General features: G+C 48.5%; 1 protein-coding gene across 1 annotated transcript in view; it reads left to right on the forward strand.

Annotated features, from left to right (window-relative positions):
• The first annotated feature begins 607 nt into the window (after positions 1 to 607).
• LOC143782098 (mediator of RNA polymerase II transcription subunit 1-like) overlaps positions 608 to 19157 on the forward strand; it is a 108191-nt gene continuing 89641 nt past the window's right edge. Inside the window, exon 1 of the mRNA XM_077269212.1 lies at positions 608 to 794. Within this exon, the coding sequence (XP_077125327.1) occupies positions 626 to 794 (169 nt within the window). The 5' untranslated portion in view covers positions 608 to 625. The remainder of the gene's footprint in view (positions 795 to 19157) is intronic.

Here is a 19157-nt window from a genome sequence, read left to right on the forward strand (position 1 = left end):
GTGTATAAGGTTAGGTTCCCACAATGAGTATTTTCTGTGTGTCAAAACTGTAGCGTCTCAGACTACGTTCTCACAACACAATGAGTATTTGGTGAGTGTTTAATGTTCATGTTTCTGCAGTACTTTTGCACCTACCATAAGACCACGTCCACATATTTGGTGAGCTTTTTACCTCTGCATTTGTAAGCCAAAACTCTGCTTTTTTATGCTGGGTAAATTGACCTCTCTGTGACCTTTAGCGCTCTCACGCCATTTTTTCCCCACTTCTGACAAAGTGTGCGGACCTAGGATGGGCGTGGTGACCGCTACTCATCAAAGTGACATTCACTATGCCAGAAATCTTATTCTAGCAGAGACTGGAGTAAGATTTCTGACACACTGTACACAGGGTAGAACGCCACTCGTCATAGGCTTCGTTCATTTCTCATCTGGGCACAAGTGAACAACACTGGTCTCTCTTGATTAATTTTGTGACTTCCAGAAAAGTGTGACAGACACACGTGTTTGTCACACACATGTTTGAATATTACATTATCCTATTCTGATTGAATGAGGCATTGGCTACTGACACATGAGCCATGTTAAGTAGTACAGGTGTGGTAAGGAGGCTGGTCAGCCACAGCAGATGAAACACTGTAGGGCTACGTTGGCTGCAGCAGGGATGGAGGCGTATGTTGATTTGTCAGAGGAGAGTATGGTTGCAAGCCTCTGGACCCCAGTGATCCTGGAGAACTCTACTGTTTCGCTACATGCTCCTGTTGAATACCAGCAGGAAAAGAAGACCTCTGATTTAGGTAAAGCACAGACTGGGAAGTAAGAAAGGTTTCAATGGACACCAGCTAAATTAGTCATTCGTTGGCCTATAAAAGTGAAGTTGGAATCTAGCTTCTAGGGGTAGCTGCTCCATAAATAAATAAAAAAAAAAAAATATATATATATATATATATATATATATATATATATATATATATATATATATATATATATATATATATATATATATATATATATATATATATATAATTTTTTTTTATATTTCCCATTAAGAAACTTCACAACTTTCATCAGTATTCCTATTCCTTACGTGTGGAATCTGTATTGATACATGAACTTTTTTTAAAGTGTACAAGATCAAATACAGTTCCCTGTGTTTAATAATGGAAATATATTAATTTAAAAAAAAAAATACTACACAGATGATCTGTATGCTATCCGATTATTTATTTCCCCCCACCCCATGGACACTTGGTCTGTGTGTAAATACTTTTGTGAACTTCAATGAATAAGATCTCCTGCAGACAGCCGATCTCAAACTGCAATGCATGTTATGAAGCGGTGACTCTCAAGTTTTGAGAGTCGCGCCAGTTCGTGATTGCAGTCAGAGACTGGACCAATTTGCACAGATGTCTGCATGAGCCTTAACATTAATCAGTGTGTTGGTCTAACTTTAATGCAGACAGCACACGTCTGTATAATTTCGTCTGAATGAGCCCTTGGGCTGAGTTTTCATAGGTGTTTTCATAGTGAGGATTTTTTTTTTCTCAACCACAGCAACCAGTGGGGTGAATAGCTATTTCTCAAGACCCCAAATGTGCATGTGTTTTTAATGGGGAACAGGGCTGGCATAATCCCCCAGCAATATGTGTGGGGCCCAGGAATCGGGGGTGTGGGGGGAGCGTTCTACTCATTGTACTTTCGACTATTTTGGCATCCATGATTCCGATACAGTTGGGGAAAAAAAATGGATAGGGAGCCATCTCGGATCATTCTCCCTCTGTGTCTGACCTACGTGATGTCTCAGAGAAGAGGATGTGATGACGTCACTACAGTGCGCCCTCTTTCCAGAGAGTCAGAAGATGCTGAGGAGATCGGAGCAGTGGGGGAACTGGGAGAGGTTAGTATTTATTTTTCATGCATGGTGCATTATATGGGGCCCATAATACTGTATGGAGCAGTATATATTGGCTATAATTCTGTATGGAGCACTATGTGGGGCCCACTGAGACTTTCACCCAGGGCACACACATACCTGGAGCCAACCCAGAGGTGGAGAATGGATTAATGTAAAATATACAAAAGAAAAAAAAAAAAAAGTCTGCTCACCACCTCCTAGAGCGTGCAGATCCTACTGTGCGGCAAGGTTTTTAGAACTCAAAAGGAATAAGTCCAGCGCTGTAAGGGTCTGTGCACACGTTGCGGATTCGCAGCAGTTTTCCATGCGCTGCACAGTACTATGTAAACCTATGGAAAACCAAATCCGTAGTGCACATGCTGCGGGAAAAAAAAGCGTTCTATAACTGGAATCCGCAGGTGTGAAATCTGCGCAGAAAAATCCGCACACGAATCCGCAACGTGTGTGTCGCCCCGCCAGGGCCGTGGGGTACTCGGTACCGGGTCCTGCTGTTTCACAGGGGGATGTCACGGTGGCAACCCGGTCCGTGGCCCAAGGCGCCTATGTAAAAGGGAAAGGTCTTTAACCCCTTTCTGACCTCGGCCTCCTATGGAGGCTATTGAAGCATGGCAAAAGTTAAAAAAAAAAAAAAAAAAATTTTTAAAAATGTGAAAAAAAAAAATGTTTAAATCACCCCCCTTTCGCCCCATTCAAAATAAATCAATAAAAAAAATCAAACCTACACATATTTGGTATCGCCACGTTCAGAATCGCCCGATCTATCAATACAAAAAAAAGCATTAACCTGATCGCTAAACAGCGTAGCGAGAAAAAAATTAGAAACGCCGTTGGAGTGGGCAACCCCGCTGTGGGAGCGTGATGTTCATGTGGTGCAGAGTGCTCCTCGCTTCTTGGACTCTCTGAAAAAGGTATTTCTGGGACTTCATGTCACTCATGATATGGCGCTCCAACTGCTGGCATTAATATAGGGCACGTCCATGGTCAGCCAATTCACCGTCCATTTCCGGACTATGTCTTCAGAGCTGGAGTGGCCGGATAAAGCCCTCATCCCTGTATTTTGGAGGGGGCTGGCAGACCATGTGAAGGACGCCTTGGCTACCAGGGAGATTCCCGCCACACTGGAGGAGCTTATAACTATATCCACCCGCATCGACCTTCGTTTTAATGAGCGGAGGTTGGGAGCGGACCCAGTGTAGGCAGAGGTTTTGGTTGGCTCCTACCTTTGCCAGTCCTCTGAATCTCCTGTTCTGGCGTCCGACTCCCATGAGGCCATGGAGGTTTCTCGAGGGGGACCGAAGTCCCGTGCCGCTCGAGTACCCGTGGTCTGTAATGTCTGCCAGCAGTTAGGACATTATGCCAATAAATGTCCCCAGCGGTCGGGAAAACGATCGCGTCTAGTAACCGTAGGAGGAGGTTCACTAGTCGCAGCGATGTTTTCACCTAAACTGTCCTTTTTAAGGGGACAATTACCATTGGCCCATCCACTCTTATGGTAGAGCTTTGCGTGGATTCTGGGGCGGAGGGCAATTTTATGTCTTCTGCCTTCGCCCACCGTCACGTAATACCCCTGGTGATGCTCGCCAAACCAGTAACCGTACGAGTGGTGAATGAGTCGACACTGCCCTCACAGATTACTCACCAGACCATCCCATTTACTCTATCTATGTCCCCATCTCATCAGGAGATTATATCCTTGTCTTTCCTGAGGTAATTGATGTGGTCCTGTTAGGGATACCTTGGCTACGGTATCACTCCCCTCGGTTAGAGTCGTCCACAGGTAGAATTTTGGGTTGGAGTAAATCTTGTGAGGGTAGATGTCAGAGGGAATGCGTTCAGGTTGCTACTACAGAGGTACCTGCAGATCTTCCCTCTCTCCCCAAGCATTATTGGTCCTATGCGGATGTGCTCTCCAAGAGGGCTGCAGAGACCCTTCCACCTCACCGCTCCTATGACTGTCCTATTGACCTCTTGCCTGGTGCTGAGCCTCCCCGAGGTCGAGTCTATCCGTTATCTCTCCCGGAGATGGAGGCAATGTCTCAGTACATCCAGGAGAATCTGGCAAGAGGATTCATTAGGAAGTCAGTGTCGCCTGCAGGGGCTGGGTTCTTCTTCGTGCAGAAGAAGAACGGGGAACTACGTCCATGCATAGACTACAGGGGTCTTAACGTCATCACCGTTAAGAATAAGTATCCACTGCTTCTGATAATATCTGAGCTCTTTGATAGGCTTCGGGGAGCAAGGATATTTACTAAACTAGATCTGCGGGGTGCTTACAACCTGATTCTCATGCGTGAGGGGGACGAATGGAAGACTGCTTTTAACACCAGGGATGGGCACTATGAATACCTAGTGATGCCCATTGGGCTCTGTAATGCCCCAGCCATTTTCCAAGACTTTGTAAATGATATCTTCCGGGATATGCTCTCCACCTCGGTCATAGTCTACACTATGTTCCAAATTATTATGCAAATTACATTTTTAGCGGATTTTCCTAAATGGTTGGTGCAAATGACAGTCAGTCTAATAAAAGTCATCATCCGTTAGAGTATACATCGAATTTTATTGAAGAAACCTCCCAATGATAACAGTATAATCTCCAAAATGAATAAAAACTCAAAATGCACTGTTCCAAATTATTAGGCACAGTAGAAATTCTAAACATTTGATATGTTTTAAAGAACTGAAAATGCTCATTTGTGGAATTTGCAGCATTCACTGAACAAAAAAGCTATTTGACTCCATTACATCCTAATAGGCCAAGTTACATGTTAACATAGGACCCCTTCTTTGATATCACCTTCACAATTCTTGCATCCATTGAACTTGTGGGCTTTTGGAGAGTTTCTGCTTGTATTTCTTTGCATGAAGTTGGAATAGCCTCCCAGAGCTGCTGTTTTGATGTGAACTGCCTCCCACCCTCATAGATCCTTTGCTTGATGATACTCCAAAGGTTCTCTATAGGGTTGAGGTCAGGGGAAGATGGTGGCCACCATCTCCTCCTTTTATGCCCATAGCAGCCAATGACTCAGAGGTATTCTTTGCAGCATGAGATGGTGCATTGTCATGCATGAAGATGATTTTGCTCCTGAAGGCACATTTCTGCTTTTTATACCATGGAGGAAAGTTGTCAGTCAGAAACTCTATATACTTTGCAGAGGTTATTTTCACACCGTCAGGAACCTTAAAGGGCCCCACCAGCTGTTTCTCCATGATTCCTGCCCAAAACATGACTCCTCCACCTCCTTGCTGACGTTGCAGCCTTGTTGGGACATGGTGGCCATCCACCAACCATCCACTACTCCGTCCATCTGGACCATCCAGGGTTGCTCAACGCTTATCAGTAAACAAGACTGTTTGGAAATTAGTCTTCATGTATGTGTGGGCCCAATACCACCATTTCTGCTTGTGGACACTGTTTAAGGGTGGCCGAATAGTAGGTTTATGCACCACAGCAAGCCTTTGAAGGAGCCTACACCTTGAGGTTCGAGGGACTCCAGAGGCACCAGCAGCTTCAAATATCTGTTTGCTGCTTTGTATTATTGGAGAAATGTGTGTTTGAGCAGGAGTCCTTACCTTTCCTTGGCTATATCATCTCCGCCCAGGGTTTGGCTATGGGTCCTGCCAAACTACAGGCTGTGATGGACTGGCAAGAACCCCATTCTCTTAAAGCGGTGCAGCCCTTTAAGGGGGTTCATTAACTATTATCGCCAGTTCATCCTTCATTTCTCAACTTTGGTAGCTCCCTTGGTAGTCCTCACCAAGAAGGGAGCAAATCCCAAATTGTGGTCAGAGGAGGTCTCAGGGGCCTTCACCTCTATTCTCATTTTGCTAGCGCTCCCATCCTACATCGCCCCGATGTAGGTAAGCGTTTATAATGGAGGTGGATGCCTCATCCATTGGTGCTGGAGCAGTCCTCTTCCAGAAGGATGCTCAAGGTCGGAAGTATCTTTGCTGCTTCTTCTCCAAGACCTTCACACCGGCGGAGAGGAATTATTCCATCGGGGACAGGGAATTGCTAGCCATGAAGTTGGCTTTCTCAGAGTGGAGACACCTCCTGGAGGGGGCTCGCTTTCCCTTTCAAGTTTTTACAGACCACAAAAATTTGGTGTACATTCCGAGTGCTCAGTGGCTAAATTCTCGTGCCGATGCTCTCTCCCGCTCCGTAGTGTCATCTGAGGAGGAGCCTCAGCTTATTGTCCTTTCTGAGAACCGTGGCTCCGGTTTCGCTAGAGTCTGTGCCCCCGGGCAAGACTTTGGTACCATCAAATTTGCATCCGGAGGTTCTATCTTGGGCTCACTCGTCCAGGGTGGGTGGACATTTTGGGACCAAAAGGACATCTGAGCTGCTGGCAAAGACATACTGGTGGCTGCATATGGCCAGTGATGTCGGAGACTATGTTCGGGCGTGTGTCTCCTGCGCCAAGAATAAGTCCCCTCGACAACAGCCAGCTGGGTTACTTTACCCCCTGCCGGTGGCGGACAGGCCCTGGGAGATGGTCAGGATGGATTTTGTGGTGGGCTTACCCAAGTCTCGTAGCTGCACCATTATTTGGATGATCACCGACCATTTTTCCAAAATGGTGCACTTGGTGCCTCTTCCACGGCTACCTTCTGCACGGGGTCTGGCAGCGTTGTTTATTAAACATATCTTTCGCCTACATGGTATTCCGGACAAAATTGTCAGTGACTTGGGTCCCCAGTTTGCGTCTCGGTTTTGGAGAGAGCTTTGTCGTCTATTCAGCATTAAGTTGAATCTCTCTTCAGCATATCATCCTGAGACGAATGGGTTGGTAGAGAGGGCCAACCAGACCCTGGTCACATATCTGCAACATTTTGTTTCAGCCAGGCAAGATGACTGGGCATCTTTGCTACCGTGGGCGGAGTTTGCGCTGAACAACGCCGTAGCCGATTCCACTGGTCAGACGCCATTCCTCCTTTAATTACGGACAGCATCCGCGGGTTCCTGTGCCTATGCCCTTGTCTTCTGCCGACTCCAGGGTGGCAGACTGGGCTGTGGAGGTAAGTGACATTTGGGACCACACACAGGATGCCATCCGGGCCTCCAAGGAGAGAATGTGGTTCTCCGCCGATGCACATCGGCACCCCACTCCGACCTTTTTTCTGGCGATTTAGTGTGGCTCTCAGCCCGTAACATCAGGCTGCGAGTTGAGTCCACGAAGTTTGCACCTCGCTACTTGGGTCCCTTCAAGGTCCTTGAATAGGTTAACCCTGTAGTCTACAGTCTGGCTCTTCCTCCACGCCTAGGCATCACTGACACCTTCCATGTGTCCCTCTTAAAGCCCGTACACATGTCCCGGTTTTCCAAGTCATCTGCTGGGACATCGGGTTTGTCTACGGACGATTACGAGGTAAATGCTATCTTGGGGTGCAAGGTGGTACATGGCAAAAATTTTTTATTTGGTCGATTGGAAGGGTTATGGCCCAGAGGACAGGTCCTGGGAGCCTGCTGAGCACATTCGAGCCTTCGAGCGTAGCAAGGCCCAAGGAGGGGGGGTAGTGTTAGGTGTCGAGTTCCCGCCGCTGCACAGGGGGAATCTCGAACCACCTCCGCTGCGGTCTCTCAATTCTTCTCCAGACGCAGTGGAGTCTGCTCAGCGGAGACGTCGGTCCCAGCGTCTAGCTCAAGCAGATACTCCGCACTTGGTTGCTGCTGCTCTTCCAGGCTCAGCTATTGTAGCCAGTACTGGTCAGCGGCGAGCAGACGCCTCTGGGACTAAGTCCTGCTTTTCCCCTTCTGAGCATGCCCAAAGGAAGATTTCTCATTGGAGGTCACACGCTTAGGTCCTGTAGCAACTCCCAATTGGTCCTCTAGGAAGGTCCTGAAGTTGCTGCAACTATAAAAGGCCATGCGCTAGTATCATTTGTGTATGCGCTTGTCGCCAGTTGATACACTACCATTCTGTCCACATGTGGTGTGTGTTCGTCTAGCTTTGGGAATACTCTCAGGCAGACAGCTAGCGTCAGTGGGGGCAATTAGTCGCTTTGCTTAGCATCTGGTTCCTTCCTGTGTGCAGTTAGCACGGAAGAGTTCCAGAGCAAGCACAACCCTAGTTGGGGTATTATTCCCAGGTGGAATCTTACGACTCTGTGCAGCAACAGGGTTCGTTCATAATCAGACCGAGTGACAGAACTCGTGTCTATACCACCATATAGAGCCGTCATTTATTAACAGCAGGTCCCACTCCTGCACGGTGGACCCCGGGCTGCGAACGCACCTATGCTACTCTTATAATTACTCGGTGCATTCCGCCAGCCCTAACACACACACAGCAATAAGAAAATCCTTTTATTTAAAAAAAAAACAAACTCCCTCTTTAACATTTAAAAAAACAAAACAAAAAAAACAGTAATTCTCACCCTTAATACTTTGAAGCACATGTCCCCTCACCTGTCAGACCTGAAGATAATCCATACTGTCCCATGCCGTAATCTATCTCTGCGACATCTGATTTTCAAAGTGAACGGTACCATGATACGATCGTTCACACTAAAAACCAGGACACAATGAGCTACTGCTAATAATAATAATAATTATTATTATCAAACATCTTAAGTGACGAGCAGTGACATCATAGAGGGGTTACCACTGGTTAATGAAGCTGCATTCCAATGGGAAATTCACTGTGAGTCAGGACGATGAACTGAGGTGACCTCAATGAAATCACCATGAGAAACATGGCGCATAACGTGCTGGGAGAAACTGAAACCAGCTGACTGCCCAGCACACATGGTCAAACCTCTCAAACCAGTATTTGACATGATTCATCTGCTCATGGTTTTTTTTTCCCCTCGATCGTGGATTTGTGGGTTTTAACTTTACATGCTACCGGGGCTGGTATCAGGCCCGACATAATCCTATTAAGAGACTGGGCTTATATCCAACGAGGAACTGGTGGCAGTCCTACTGGGCTGGTAGAACTTTTTCATTGGTGCTAGTGAAATGGGCTGCATGGACCAGATTCTCCCTACCTGTGTAATGTGAAAAGGGGGTGTCTATGTAAAACTGTGCCAAGCTGACTATGCATGTCCCCAGGTGCTGAGGAACATCACATTGGTGCAATGTAATAGTGGCGTTTGGGTTCATCACAATTGGTGGCAGAGCGGTGGGATGAAGATAATAATAATGTGTGGGACCCATACTCCCAGATGCTAAAGACTACCAGCAGTAGCTTTTTGCTGCTGGGGTCTGAAGACTAGCTCAGCACTAGACAGTCCATATTCAAACACTGTAAATTGTTTGGGTGCATTATGTTGCAGCTCTGTGTCAGTCACCAAAGATTGCAAGTATGGCCAGTGGCACCAGGGGCAGAGCCTGGGAGATGGCCAATGCTACGGACAGTGGTGGGGAAGAGGCAGAGGGCACTGTTGCTCAAGCAGAGGAAGGGTCAAGCCCAGACTCTCCAAGGAGCCAGTCGCTAATGGGCAGGCCCGCAGTTGGCCGCGCACCACCACCTGTCTGTTCTCCCAGTCAGGCAGGCTCGGATACCCTCCTGTAGGCTGCCCTGGTCAGACTCGAGGCTGAAGACAAGACCACCTAAGAGATCCTCATTGCAACTGCAGAACATCGCGAGGTAGCGACAGAACATTGGCATGAACGCGAGCACCAGCTAGAAATGATTCAGCACCAACTCCAACTCCAGCCGCAGAGCCCAGCCAGTCACGAGTCCCCAGAGATCCGGGTCCTGAAGCTATGGGCGGAAAACTTCCCCCTATTGGACAAAGAAGGGGACTTGGACATGTTCTTGCTGGCATTTGAAAGAACTTGCCATTATTACCATCTGCCTGAGGACCAGTGGTCCGGTTCTTAACCCCACGCCTCAGGGGGAAGGCCCATGAAATCTTTTGGGGACCTGCCCAGTGAGACCACCACAAGCTATGAGAATATCAAGCAGGCTCTGGTCCAACAGTATAAGTTGACCCCTGAGACTTACTGGAAGAAGGTCCGCAGTATGCAGCGGCATCCTGCAGACATCTCGGACAATCACATGCGAGCCCTAATGACAGCAGTTGACCAATGAACCACAGGATTGGAAATCAACATCATACAGCAGCTGAAGGATCTCTTTGCAACTGAGCAATTTTTGTGAAACTGCTGGACGTCTTCCAGGCAGTATCTCTGTGACCAGAAGCCAAAGGGGGCCTCTGCCACAGCAACACTTACTGATGATTACTTCCACAGCAGGATGTCAGAGGCCAAGAAACCTGCTGGCTGGAGAGGGAGTAAATGAATGTGGTGCCTGCTGTCCCTGCCCACAAGCCCAAGGGGCACCTGTCCAATCTTCCCTTTCCACATATGTCATTTGTGCAAAGAGCCAAGAAACTTCAAAGGAATGTGTCCACAGCACACGAAGGGCCCATCCCCTTCCCAGAAACTGTCCACTGTTTTGGGTGGGGGTGGTGGGAGTTCACTTGACAACAATAGACAATAGAGCCTGGAGTCACCGTGTCAGAGACCACCAAGAGTACAGCTCAAGCTGCCTGGCATGCAGGTTCTGTCCCAGGACAGGAGAGAGAAAGGAGTGCTTTGCCAGCAAACCACAGGTGGCAAGGTACAAGAAACCCAGCGCATATGGAGCACCCTACCAGGGCAGCGGGGTACTCGGTACCGGGTCCGGTCTTAAAGGGGATGTCACGGAGGCTGCGACCCGGTCTGTGGCCCTGGGTGCCCAATTAAAGGGAAAGGTCTTTAAGGGGATTAGTGAATAAAGTCTATTGTTCGTGACACCACCTGTGGTGTTCGGTCAGTGAGAACGGACGCTGCTTAAAGGGGTCCTCTGGGGTGATGGTATGCAGCAAGATGGTGACGCTTCCCACAGGTGAAGTGGGGTCCCCAGGGCGTCCCAGGTGTAGGGCACCGATAGTGTGGTGGATGGTATGGTAAAGAACCAGGACACAGGTTTGCAGTCTTTACCTGGTTTACTGATGGTAGTAGTCCTCAGTCCAGGGTACCAAGCGCAGGGTAGCTGTGGTCCAGCTGGCTTGGAGGCAATAGGAGATCCCTCTCCCAGGTGAGGTCCGTAAGCCTTTCCTACTTGCTCTATATAGTTGAATAGGTCCCTGCCGCTTGAAGCTTATTGCAAGTCCCCTCTCTCCTGTCCTAAGACAGATGTCTGTACGATTGGCAGTTCGAGTCTGTTTATTGGATCTCTATCATGACGACGGGCTCTAAGGTTACTGCTTCACCTCAGACTTGATGCAGGCAATTGACATGCAGTCCTATGCCCTCCGGTTTTGCCGTGCGTCCTGGTTAACAACAAGACCTCAAGCTCCCTGCACCCGGCTTCTGCACTCTGGCTCCTAGGGTGTTCTTCCGCTGTTCCCCCTCCTGAGCCTCTTCCTCCTCTGTGCTTCTTCCCTCTAAGCTCCTCCACTATTCAACTCTCCTTCAGATTCTCCCTCTTTCCAGGGGTAGCAGCTCCCTCGTAGCTGCTCAGCCCCTACGTCTGCTCCAGACGTCCTTCTACGCTCCTCACTTCTCTACAACTCTAAAAGACTGACTGGCTCCTCCTCCAGACCAGGATACATAAAGTGTAAGGAAGCTCCCCTGAATCCCAGTCCTGAGCTCCCCCTCCTGGCCTAGATTCAGATGTGTTGAACGTGAGTGCCTTACCTGATAGAGAGAATCTCCCTTGCCTCCAAAAGTGACATCACCCTCCCCGAAAGGAAGGCAACATCACTGCAACAACCGGTTACCTGGGGTTTTGCACATAGAGGAAGGCTCCCAACCTGACCTGCTAAGGGGACTTCTTCTTGTTCCCAGACTGCCTGGACACCTTCTGTACCTGTTGCCAGTACCCTGGACTGAAGCCTATTGCAACTCCAGTAAACCAGGTAAAGACTGCAACCCTGAGTCCTCTGTTATTTACCGGCAACCCATCATCCCTGCCATATACCTTGGGAGCCCTGGGGACCCTGCTTCATCTGTGGGAAGCATCACCATCCAGCCGCCATAACATCACCCCAGAGGACCCCTTTAAGTGGCGTCGGTCCCTACTGACCGAGAACCACAGGTGGCATCACGAAAATACTTTCACAATACCCACTTAAAAGACCGTTCCCCTTTGAGTCCCAGGGCCACGGACGGGGTCGCAGCCACCGTGACATCCACTTTAAAAGCGACCATACCCAGTACCAAGTACCCCACTGCCCTGGTGGGCGATTCACTTGGGACCTGGGAAAATCCTTTCTGTATCCGGGATTGGAGGCAGCGTATCAGCGCTGCTCATCACCAAGGTGCATTTAGACTGGACTGGAATTCAGAAAGTGGGGTATCCTTGAATATTCCTGCCAGTGTTTTGCTTGGGAAAGGCTAGTTTCCCAGTATGTGGCTACTGAACCCCCCCCCCCCCCTCCAATGTCTGATCTCCAGACAACAAGGTAATGTCCATCCCTGTTGATATCAATGGGATCCGTAGCTGGAACTAGTTCTCCTTTTAAGTATGTCACAGAGGGGACAGATGGGGCAGACCGCTGAGCAGGAGCGTGTAACTGAGGGTCAGGTGAGATGGGGCTCCCAGGTAAGGCCTCATTGCAGGGTTCCTCCGCAACTGGGATGTTAGAGGGCCAGGTTAGTCAGTCTGGACCAGCAACTTGGTCAGAAGTGGAGGGGAAGCAGGTACTACCTTAGGTTGCTGTGGCCGATGTCTCACGCAGTGGTAGTGCTGGGGGCATGACCACTTCTCTGTTTTTGACAAGTTGCTGCCGGGTCAGATGGAGACTAGGAGGCAGGTCCTGGGGAACTGACGGAAGAAGTGTCAGTCTCGCCTATTCTGGCCTTGTCCAGTTTAGGGTTTCAGGTGTCATTGGAAACTGATGATAGCCTGAAAGCTCTCAATGAGCAGGCAGCACAGCCTCCCTCAGACTCTTGAGCTTGTGCGGGTGGTCATTACCAAGGATGGCTTTACCGGGTAACAGCCAAGCAGGGTTCACTGGAGGTGAGGCCAAGGAAACGTCAATTAGTAGCAACCTCAGGCCCGGATTTAGGGGTGTGCCCAAGGGGCCTGGGCCACCCACCAAGCGGGGGCCTCCCACCAATATAGGGATAAATATCTCAAAACATGTAAAATACACATCTCTTAGCTGAGAACCATTTCTAATGATAAGGAACATTTAAGAAAAGAGAACCTATTGAATGTGTAGGGACCTGGCTATGGTCCTACATCTCAGTGGCTGGCGCAGAGTGGCAGAGTCATGGCACCTGACTTGCATCATCATCCACTGACCTGGCTAGCCAGACTTCCTTAGTACCCTCCCTGTACCTAATGCTTAGCTTATGGCATGCGGCAGCCTTTTCCGATCCCAACAGAAGCTTCTAGGCGCTACCTATTCAGCTACATGATCACTCCCTCAGGTTAGATAAGATGATAGTTTGCTCAACTACCTTTGAGGAAGGAGGTGGAGCCACGATGTCGGCGCGAGAAGAGGATTCTCCACCGCGGCGGCTCAGTAACAGTCTCAGATATATACAGCCCAGCAGCAGAGAATATATATATATATATATATATATATATATATATATATATATATATATATATATATATATATATATATATATATATGAGATAGATATATACAGCCCAGCAGCGGCCCCTCATATACAGGAGTTGGACCAAATAATGGAAGCATCAACAAAAGTTAGATTAATATGGTGTAGGTCCACCTTCTGCGGCGATTACAGCCTCAATTCTCTGAGGTATGGATTCATACAAGGTGTGAACTGTTTCCAAAGGAATTTTAGCTCATTCTGCAGTTGAAACACCCTCCAGTTCTTTGAGCGACAATGGCGGCGGAAATCGACGTTTAACTTGAATCTCTAAAATCGACCATAAATGCTCAATAATGTTGAGGTCTGGGGATTGTCGGTGCCAGATGAGAAGCTCAACTTCATTAGAATGTTCCTCGTGCCATGCTTTAACGATTCTAGCTGTATGAATTGGTGCATTATCATCCTGAAAGATGGCGTTCCCCTCCGGAAACATTGCTTGAACCATTGGATGCACTTGGTCGCCCTAAATGCCTAAATAATCTCGGCTATTAATTCTTCCATGAAGGGATATCATTGGCCAGGCAGATCTCCACGAAATAGCACCCCAGATCATCACAGACCCTCCGCCATGTTTTACAGTTGGGAGAAGACAGTCTGGATGGAATGCTTCTTTCGGCTGTCTCGAAACGTACACTCGGCCGGAGGTCGGAAATAGGGTAAACGATGATTCGTCTGCGAACATCACATGTTTCCACTGCTCGCGGGACCAATTCTGGAGGTTTCTACACCACTCTAAACGCTTGTGTAGCGCCCCCACTGCCGCAGGGCCAAGGGGTACCCGGTACCGGGCCTCTGAGTCTCTGTTCTGGGGTTGTCACGGTGGCTAGACCCGGTCCGTGACCCTGCTGAGGGGCGTACAATGATAGGTGTGCATGATGGTGATGATGTTGTGGTGGTGCGGTGCAGGTTGCAGTAAATAACGAGGACACCAGGTTGCAGTCTCTTTACCTCTTTACTGAAGGCTTCAGGATCCTCAATCCGGAATACGGTTAACCGGGCTGCGCAAGCCTGGTCGGTCCGATGGCACATCCAGAGCTCCCTTTGCAGGTGGAAATCTGTGCCTACCTTCTAGCGCTTGTGTGTTGTAGTCCTTCCCTGCTAAGCACCACGGGATAGTCCTCACAACTGTTGTGTCTGTTTCTCGTGTTCCCTCACAACTAGATTCTGATGTTCTTCTTCGTCCCCCAGATGATATGGCTAGGACGCACCCATATGACGAGTAGGCTCGGAGCTCTTCCTGGACCCTAGTGTCGCCCTTCTCCTAGTGTGCCCCCCATGTCTTCATAGGTGATTGGTGAGAGACAGCCCGCCTATAGCTGACTGTCCTGCCATAGGTTTGAAGTATTGCTTGGAGCCTGATACTTCCTCGGCGTTCCGGCTACGCGCCTCAGTAGGATGTTGCCTCGATCTTACAGCACGACTCCCACTGGTATTTCTCCTTGTTGCGTTGATCTCGTTTCTCACTCAGCACAATATACCTCGCTTCTTGTCCTTTCTTAGGGTACCGCCGCAATCAGGTGCAGGCGCGGTCCCGTAACGTTCTCTCTGTTAGCTAGGCCTCTTGTCAGGATCCCACCCCTGACAGGGACCCCTCTGAATCTTCCCCTACAACACCCTCTGCCACAAGGTGTTGCCTGGTTCCAACCCAGTCAGCTTTCTGAAATAACTTCCTGCCTAACCCCCAGTTTTACCAGATTGTGAGGAGTGGCCTAATACATAGCACCCTTAGCTCCCCCTGGAGGCCAGACTGTGAAGTGTTTTGGTGACTGTGATACCTGGTCAGAAGAACTCCTTCAGTGCCATCAGACATACCATAGCCCCCCTTAGCGGCGGAGCATCAGTACTGCAACGACCAGGACTCTGGGGCGCTGCACTTGGAAACATTGTCATTGAGAGCATCGGTTTTCTAATTGTAGCTCTTCCGTGGAATCCAGATTTGTGCAGCTCCCGACGAACAGTTTTCGTGGAAACTGGGTTCTGTAGGTGTTCATTGAGCTCAGCAGTGATTTCCTTCTTTCAAACGCAGTCATTATTTTGGAGACAGTACCTCTTGACACGCCAAGCATTCGGGCACTTTCTGTTACACTAGCGCCTGCCATACGAGCACCAACAATTTGGCCTCTTTGAAAATCCGAGAGGTCTGCCATTGGTATCAGGTTCTCGTCAATGTTCTTACATTTCTGCAAAACAAACAGTTAATTTACATACACATATCACATAACACAAATAATCAACTACAAAACATTACCATATGCAGAGGTGTATCTAGGATTTCTGGCACCCGGGGCAAGAATTCATTTTGGCGCCCCCCCCCCCCCCCCCCCCCAACCAAGGACATATGCGATTTTTCACACTTAGTCATGTACCAACGAGCTCCTCTCCCTAATGCATTTCTACTGGCCAAGGATGGGGGCAAGTGTGGCTGCCTACCGCCATTCATGTGACACCTGTCAGATGGTGGGGAAGGCAAGGAGGCGCTCCAAATCCTCACTGATTACTCTGCTTGTTATTGAAGAACCTTACAGGAGGGTGACTTTGGATCTGGTTGGACCGATGGCCTCTTCCAGCAGCTCCAGGAAACTACTGACGGTAGTAGACTATGCCAGCCGATACCCGTAGGAGCTAGCCTTGTCATTCATTTGAGCTGACAAGGTTGCCCCTGTCTTAATGGAGTTTTTCTCCCCTAGTGGATTTTCTCCCAGGAAATGCTTACTGACAGGGATACCCAGTTCATGTCGCAGCTGATGTAGTCCCTTTACCACAAACATACCAATGCCCTGTGCGAACAGTTCAAGCAGATGCTTAGAATGTGCCCACATTCTCACTCCCCATGCCTCCTTGGGCACTTGTGCACAGGGGGTGATTGTGTAATCTGTGACCTTGCGTTTCCCCAGTGAGTGCGGAACATCATGATGGTGGAAGTCGGGAGATCGTACTGTTATCCCTCCGATGTAATAGTTACATCAGGTGGGGTGGCGAGGTGCGAGTTCATCACATCCTCCATAGCTCCATTCAGTTTTTAAGGAAGTTTCTTGCATTTTTCTGTTGACATTGCATTGCGCCGATACAGTTACATTCTGCGGCAGAGCAGGGAAAATCGATCTCCCTGCTTTGCCACTAAGCCACTATGGGGCCCTTGAGGAGGTGGTGGGGGACCCTGTGCCAGATGCGGGCCCCCTGCTCATCATAGCAGGATCAACTGTATCGACTGGATGCCAATAGGGTTGAGCGACTTTCACTTTTTTAGGATCGAGTCGGGTTTCGCGAAACCCGACTTTGTCAAAAGTCGAGTGAAATCGTCCGATTATCGCCAAAAGTCGGATCGACCGAAACACGAAACCCAATGCAAGTCAATGGGGAAGCATAGTCGGCAGTGAGTGGAGGCCAGGAAAAAACCTACAGTGCCCATTTTAATGGCAAAAACATCCATTCTTGTTACTGAAGCTTGTCAATCTTAATTTACTTTATAATAATAGTTAGGCATTGGAAATTGGGGGTCATTTGGCTAAAGTTGTGGGGGGTAGGGCTGGTTCAAGTTTTTAGTGGGCTGTCATGATCTCAATGGCAAGAGATCATAGCATAAGCATATATAGGAACTAGCTCTTGGAAGATGGGAACTGAGCTGACCATGAACTAAACCTAACACACAACTAGCAGTGGCCGGGTAGCATGCCTACGTTGATTCTAGATGCCCAGCACCAGCCGGAGGACTAAATAATGCTAGCAGAGGAAAATATTAGTCCTAGCTCACCTCTAGAGAAATACCCCAAAAGGAGACAGAGGCCCCCCACATGTATTGGCGGTGAATTAAGATGAAATAACAAACGTAGTATGAAAATAGGTTTAGCAAATTTGAGGTCCACTTACTACATAGCAGAAGACAGAAAGGACACTTTCATGGTCAGCTGAAAACCCTAATCAAAAACACCATCCAGAAATTACTTTAAAACTCTGGCATTAACTCATAACACCAGAGTGGCAATTCCTGTTCACAAGAGCTTTCCAGACACAGTAACGAAACTACAGCTGTGAACTGGAACCAAAATGCAAAAACAAACATGGACAAGAGTCCAACTTATCTAGTAGTTGTCTAGGAGCAGGAACAAGCACAGAGAGGCTTCTGATAACATTGTTGACCGGCAAGCAACTAACAGAGCAGCAAGGTTATATAGCGACTCCCACATCTTGATGGGAACAGGTGAACAGAGAAGATGAAGACACCAGTTCAATTCCACCAGTAGCCACCGGGGGAGCCCAGAATCCAAATTCACAACAGTGGGCCCAGGAAACGTTGACTACGTCACGGCGTTGGAGCAGGGAGAGGTAAGTATTTCAACTTTGCAAGTGCTGTGATCCTGAGCAAGCAGGGGGGGCCCACTCGTTCGCTTTGGCACTGGCACAGGGCCCCTCAAAGTACGGCGGTGTGTTTGCACGGCGGGGGCGCCTCCCACCGGCAGCGACAGTTTTGCGTACTATGAGGGGCCCTGTGCCAGTGACGTCGCCAACAAGTATGCCCCCCCCACCTGATGAAGGAACCTGCACTTTCATCTGCACCTTCCTCTTTGTCCCCGTGTAAGGTGGTATAGTATGCGGGAAGGGGAACCTGACTTTTAGCAGGGTCAGATTCTGGCTGTGTAGCGTTCAAGGGGAATGTAGTGGTCTGGGTCAATGTACCACAAGACTCCTCTAGCACTGGCTGGGCAATGGGCAGGATGAGGAGGAAACACAGATATAGGCCCAAATAAGGAACTAGGCTAAATGCAGTTCAAAATTGGCAACAGTAGTAAACAGGCGGCACTGCTTTGTTCAGTGGAGAACAGCAAAAAGCAGCAGACACCGTTAGTAGGCCCCAACCAAACAAGTAGCCCAAATGCAGTTTAAAATTCCCTATAGGCCAAAAGCCTGTAGTTTGAAGCTCAGGCAAGTAAACCTGGAGAACACCTTGGAGCGGCAGACACCGTTAGTAGGCCCCAACCAAACTAGTAGGCCTAATGCCGTGTTACATTAACAACTACTTAATGAGAGCCTGAAGATTGAAGCTCAGGCAAGTAAACATGGAGAACACCTTGGAGCGGCAGACACCGTTTGTAGAACCCAACCAAACTTGTAGCCCCAATGCAGTTTTCAAATTCCGATAGGCTGAAAACCTGACAATTGCAACTCAGCTTTTTTAAGAAGAGGACAGCTGTATTGAGTGGCTCAGACAGACACTGATAGTAGGCCTTACACCACAAAGTTGGCTCGATGCAGGTTTAAAAAAGGTTACAGGGGTACACGGGCAGCGTTGGTGTGGTCAGTGGAGGACTATTGGAAGGAGGGACCGCAGACAGACTTACTAGGCCTTAAATTAAAAAACTTGGCTCGATGCAGGTTTTATTAGGTTACAGGGGTACACAGGCAGCATTGCTGTGGTCAGCGGAGGACAATTGGAAGGAGTGTCTGACACAGTTAGTACTCCAAAATAATAAATACATGTTAATGTCTCGCCAAAAAAAATAAATAAATAAACAAACAGGTGGCATACCTAGGTACAGGGGTGGGCTCCTCTGCTGACTTGCAGGCATTGGTATTTGGCGCAATGTATTAACTGGTGTAAATGTAGGACAGGGCCCCTGAATATTTTTACTAGCATCATACATGTCAACAAATTGTTACTGGAAGTGCCATTGAAGGATTTAA

Source organism: Ranitomeya variabilis, chromosome 6 (genome assembly GCF_051348905.1).
Source record: "Ranitomeya variabilis isolate aRanVar5 chromosome 6, aRanVar5.hap1, whole genome shotgun sequence".
NCBI lineage: Eukaryota > Metazoa > Chordata > Amphibia > Anura > Dendrobatidae > Ranitomeya > Ranitomeya variabilis.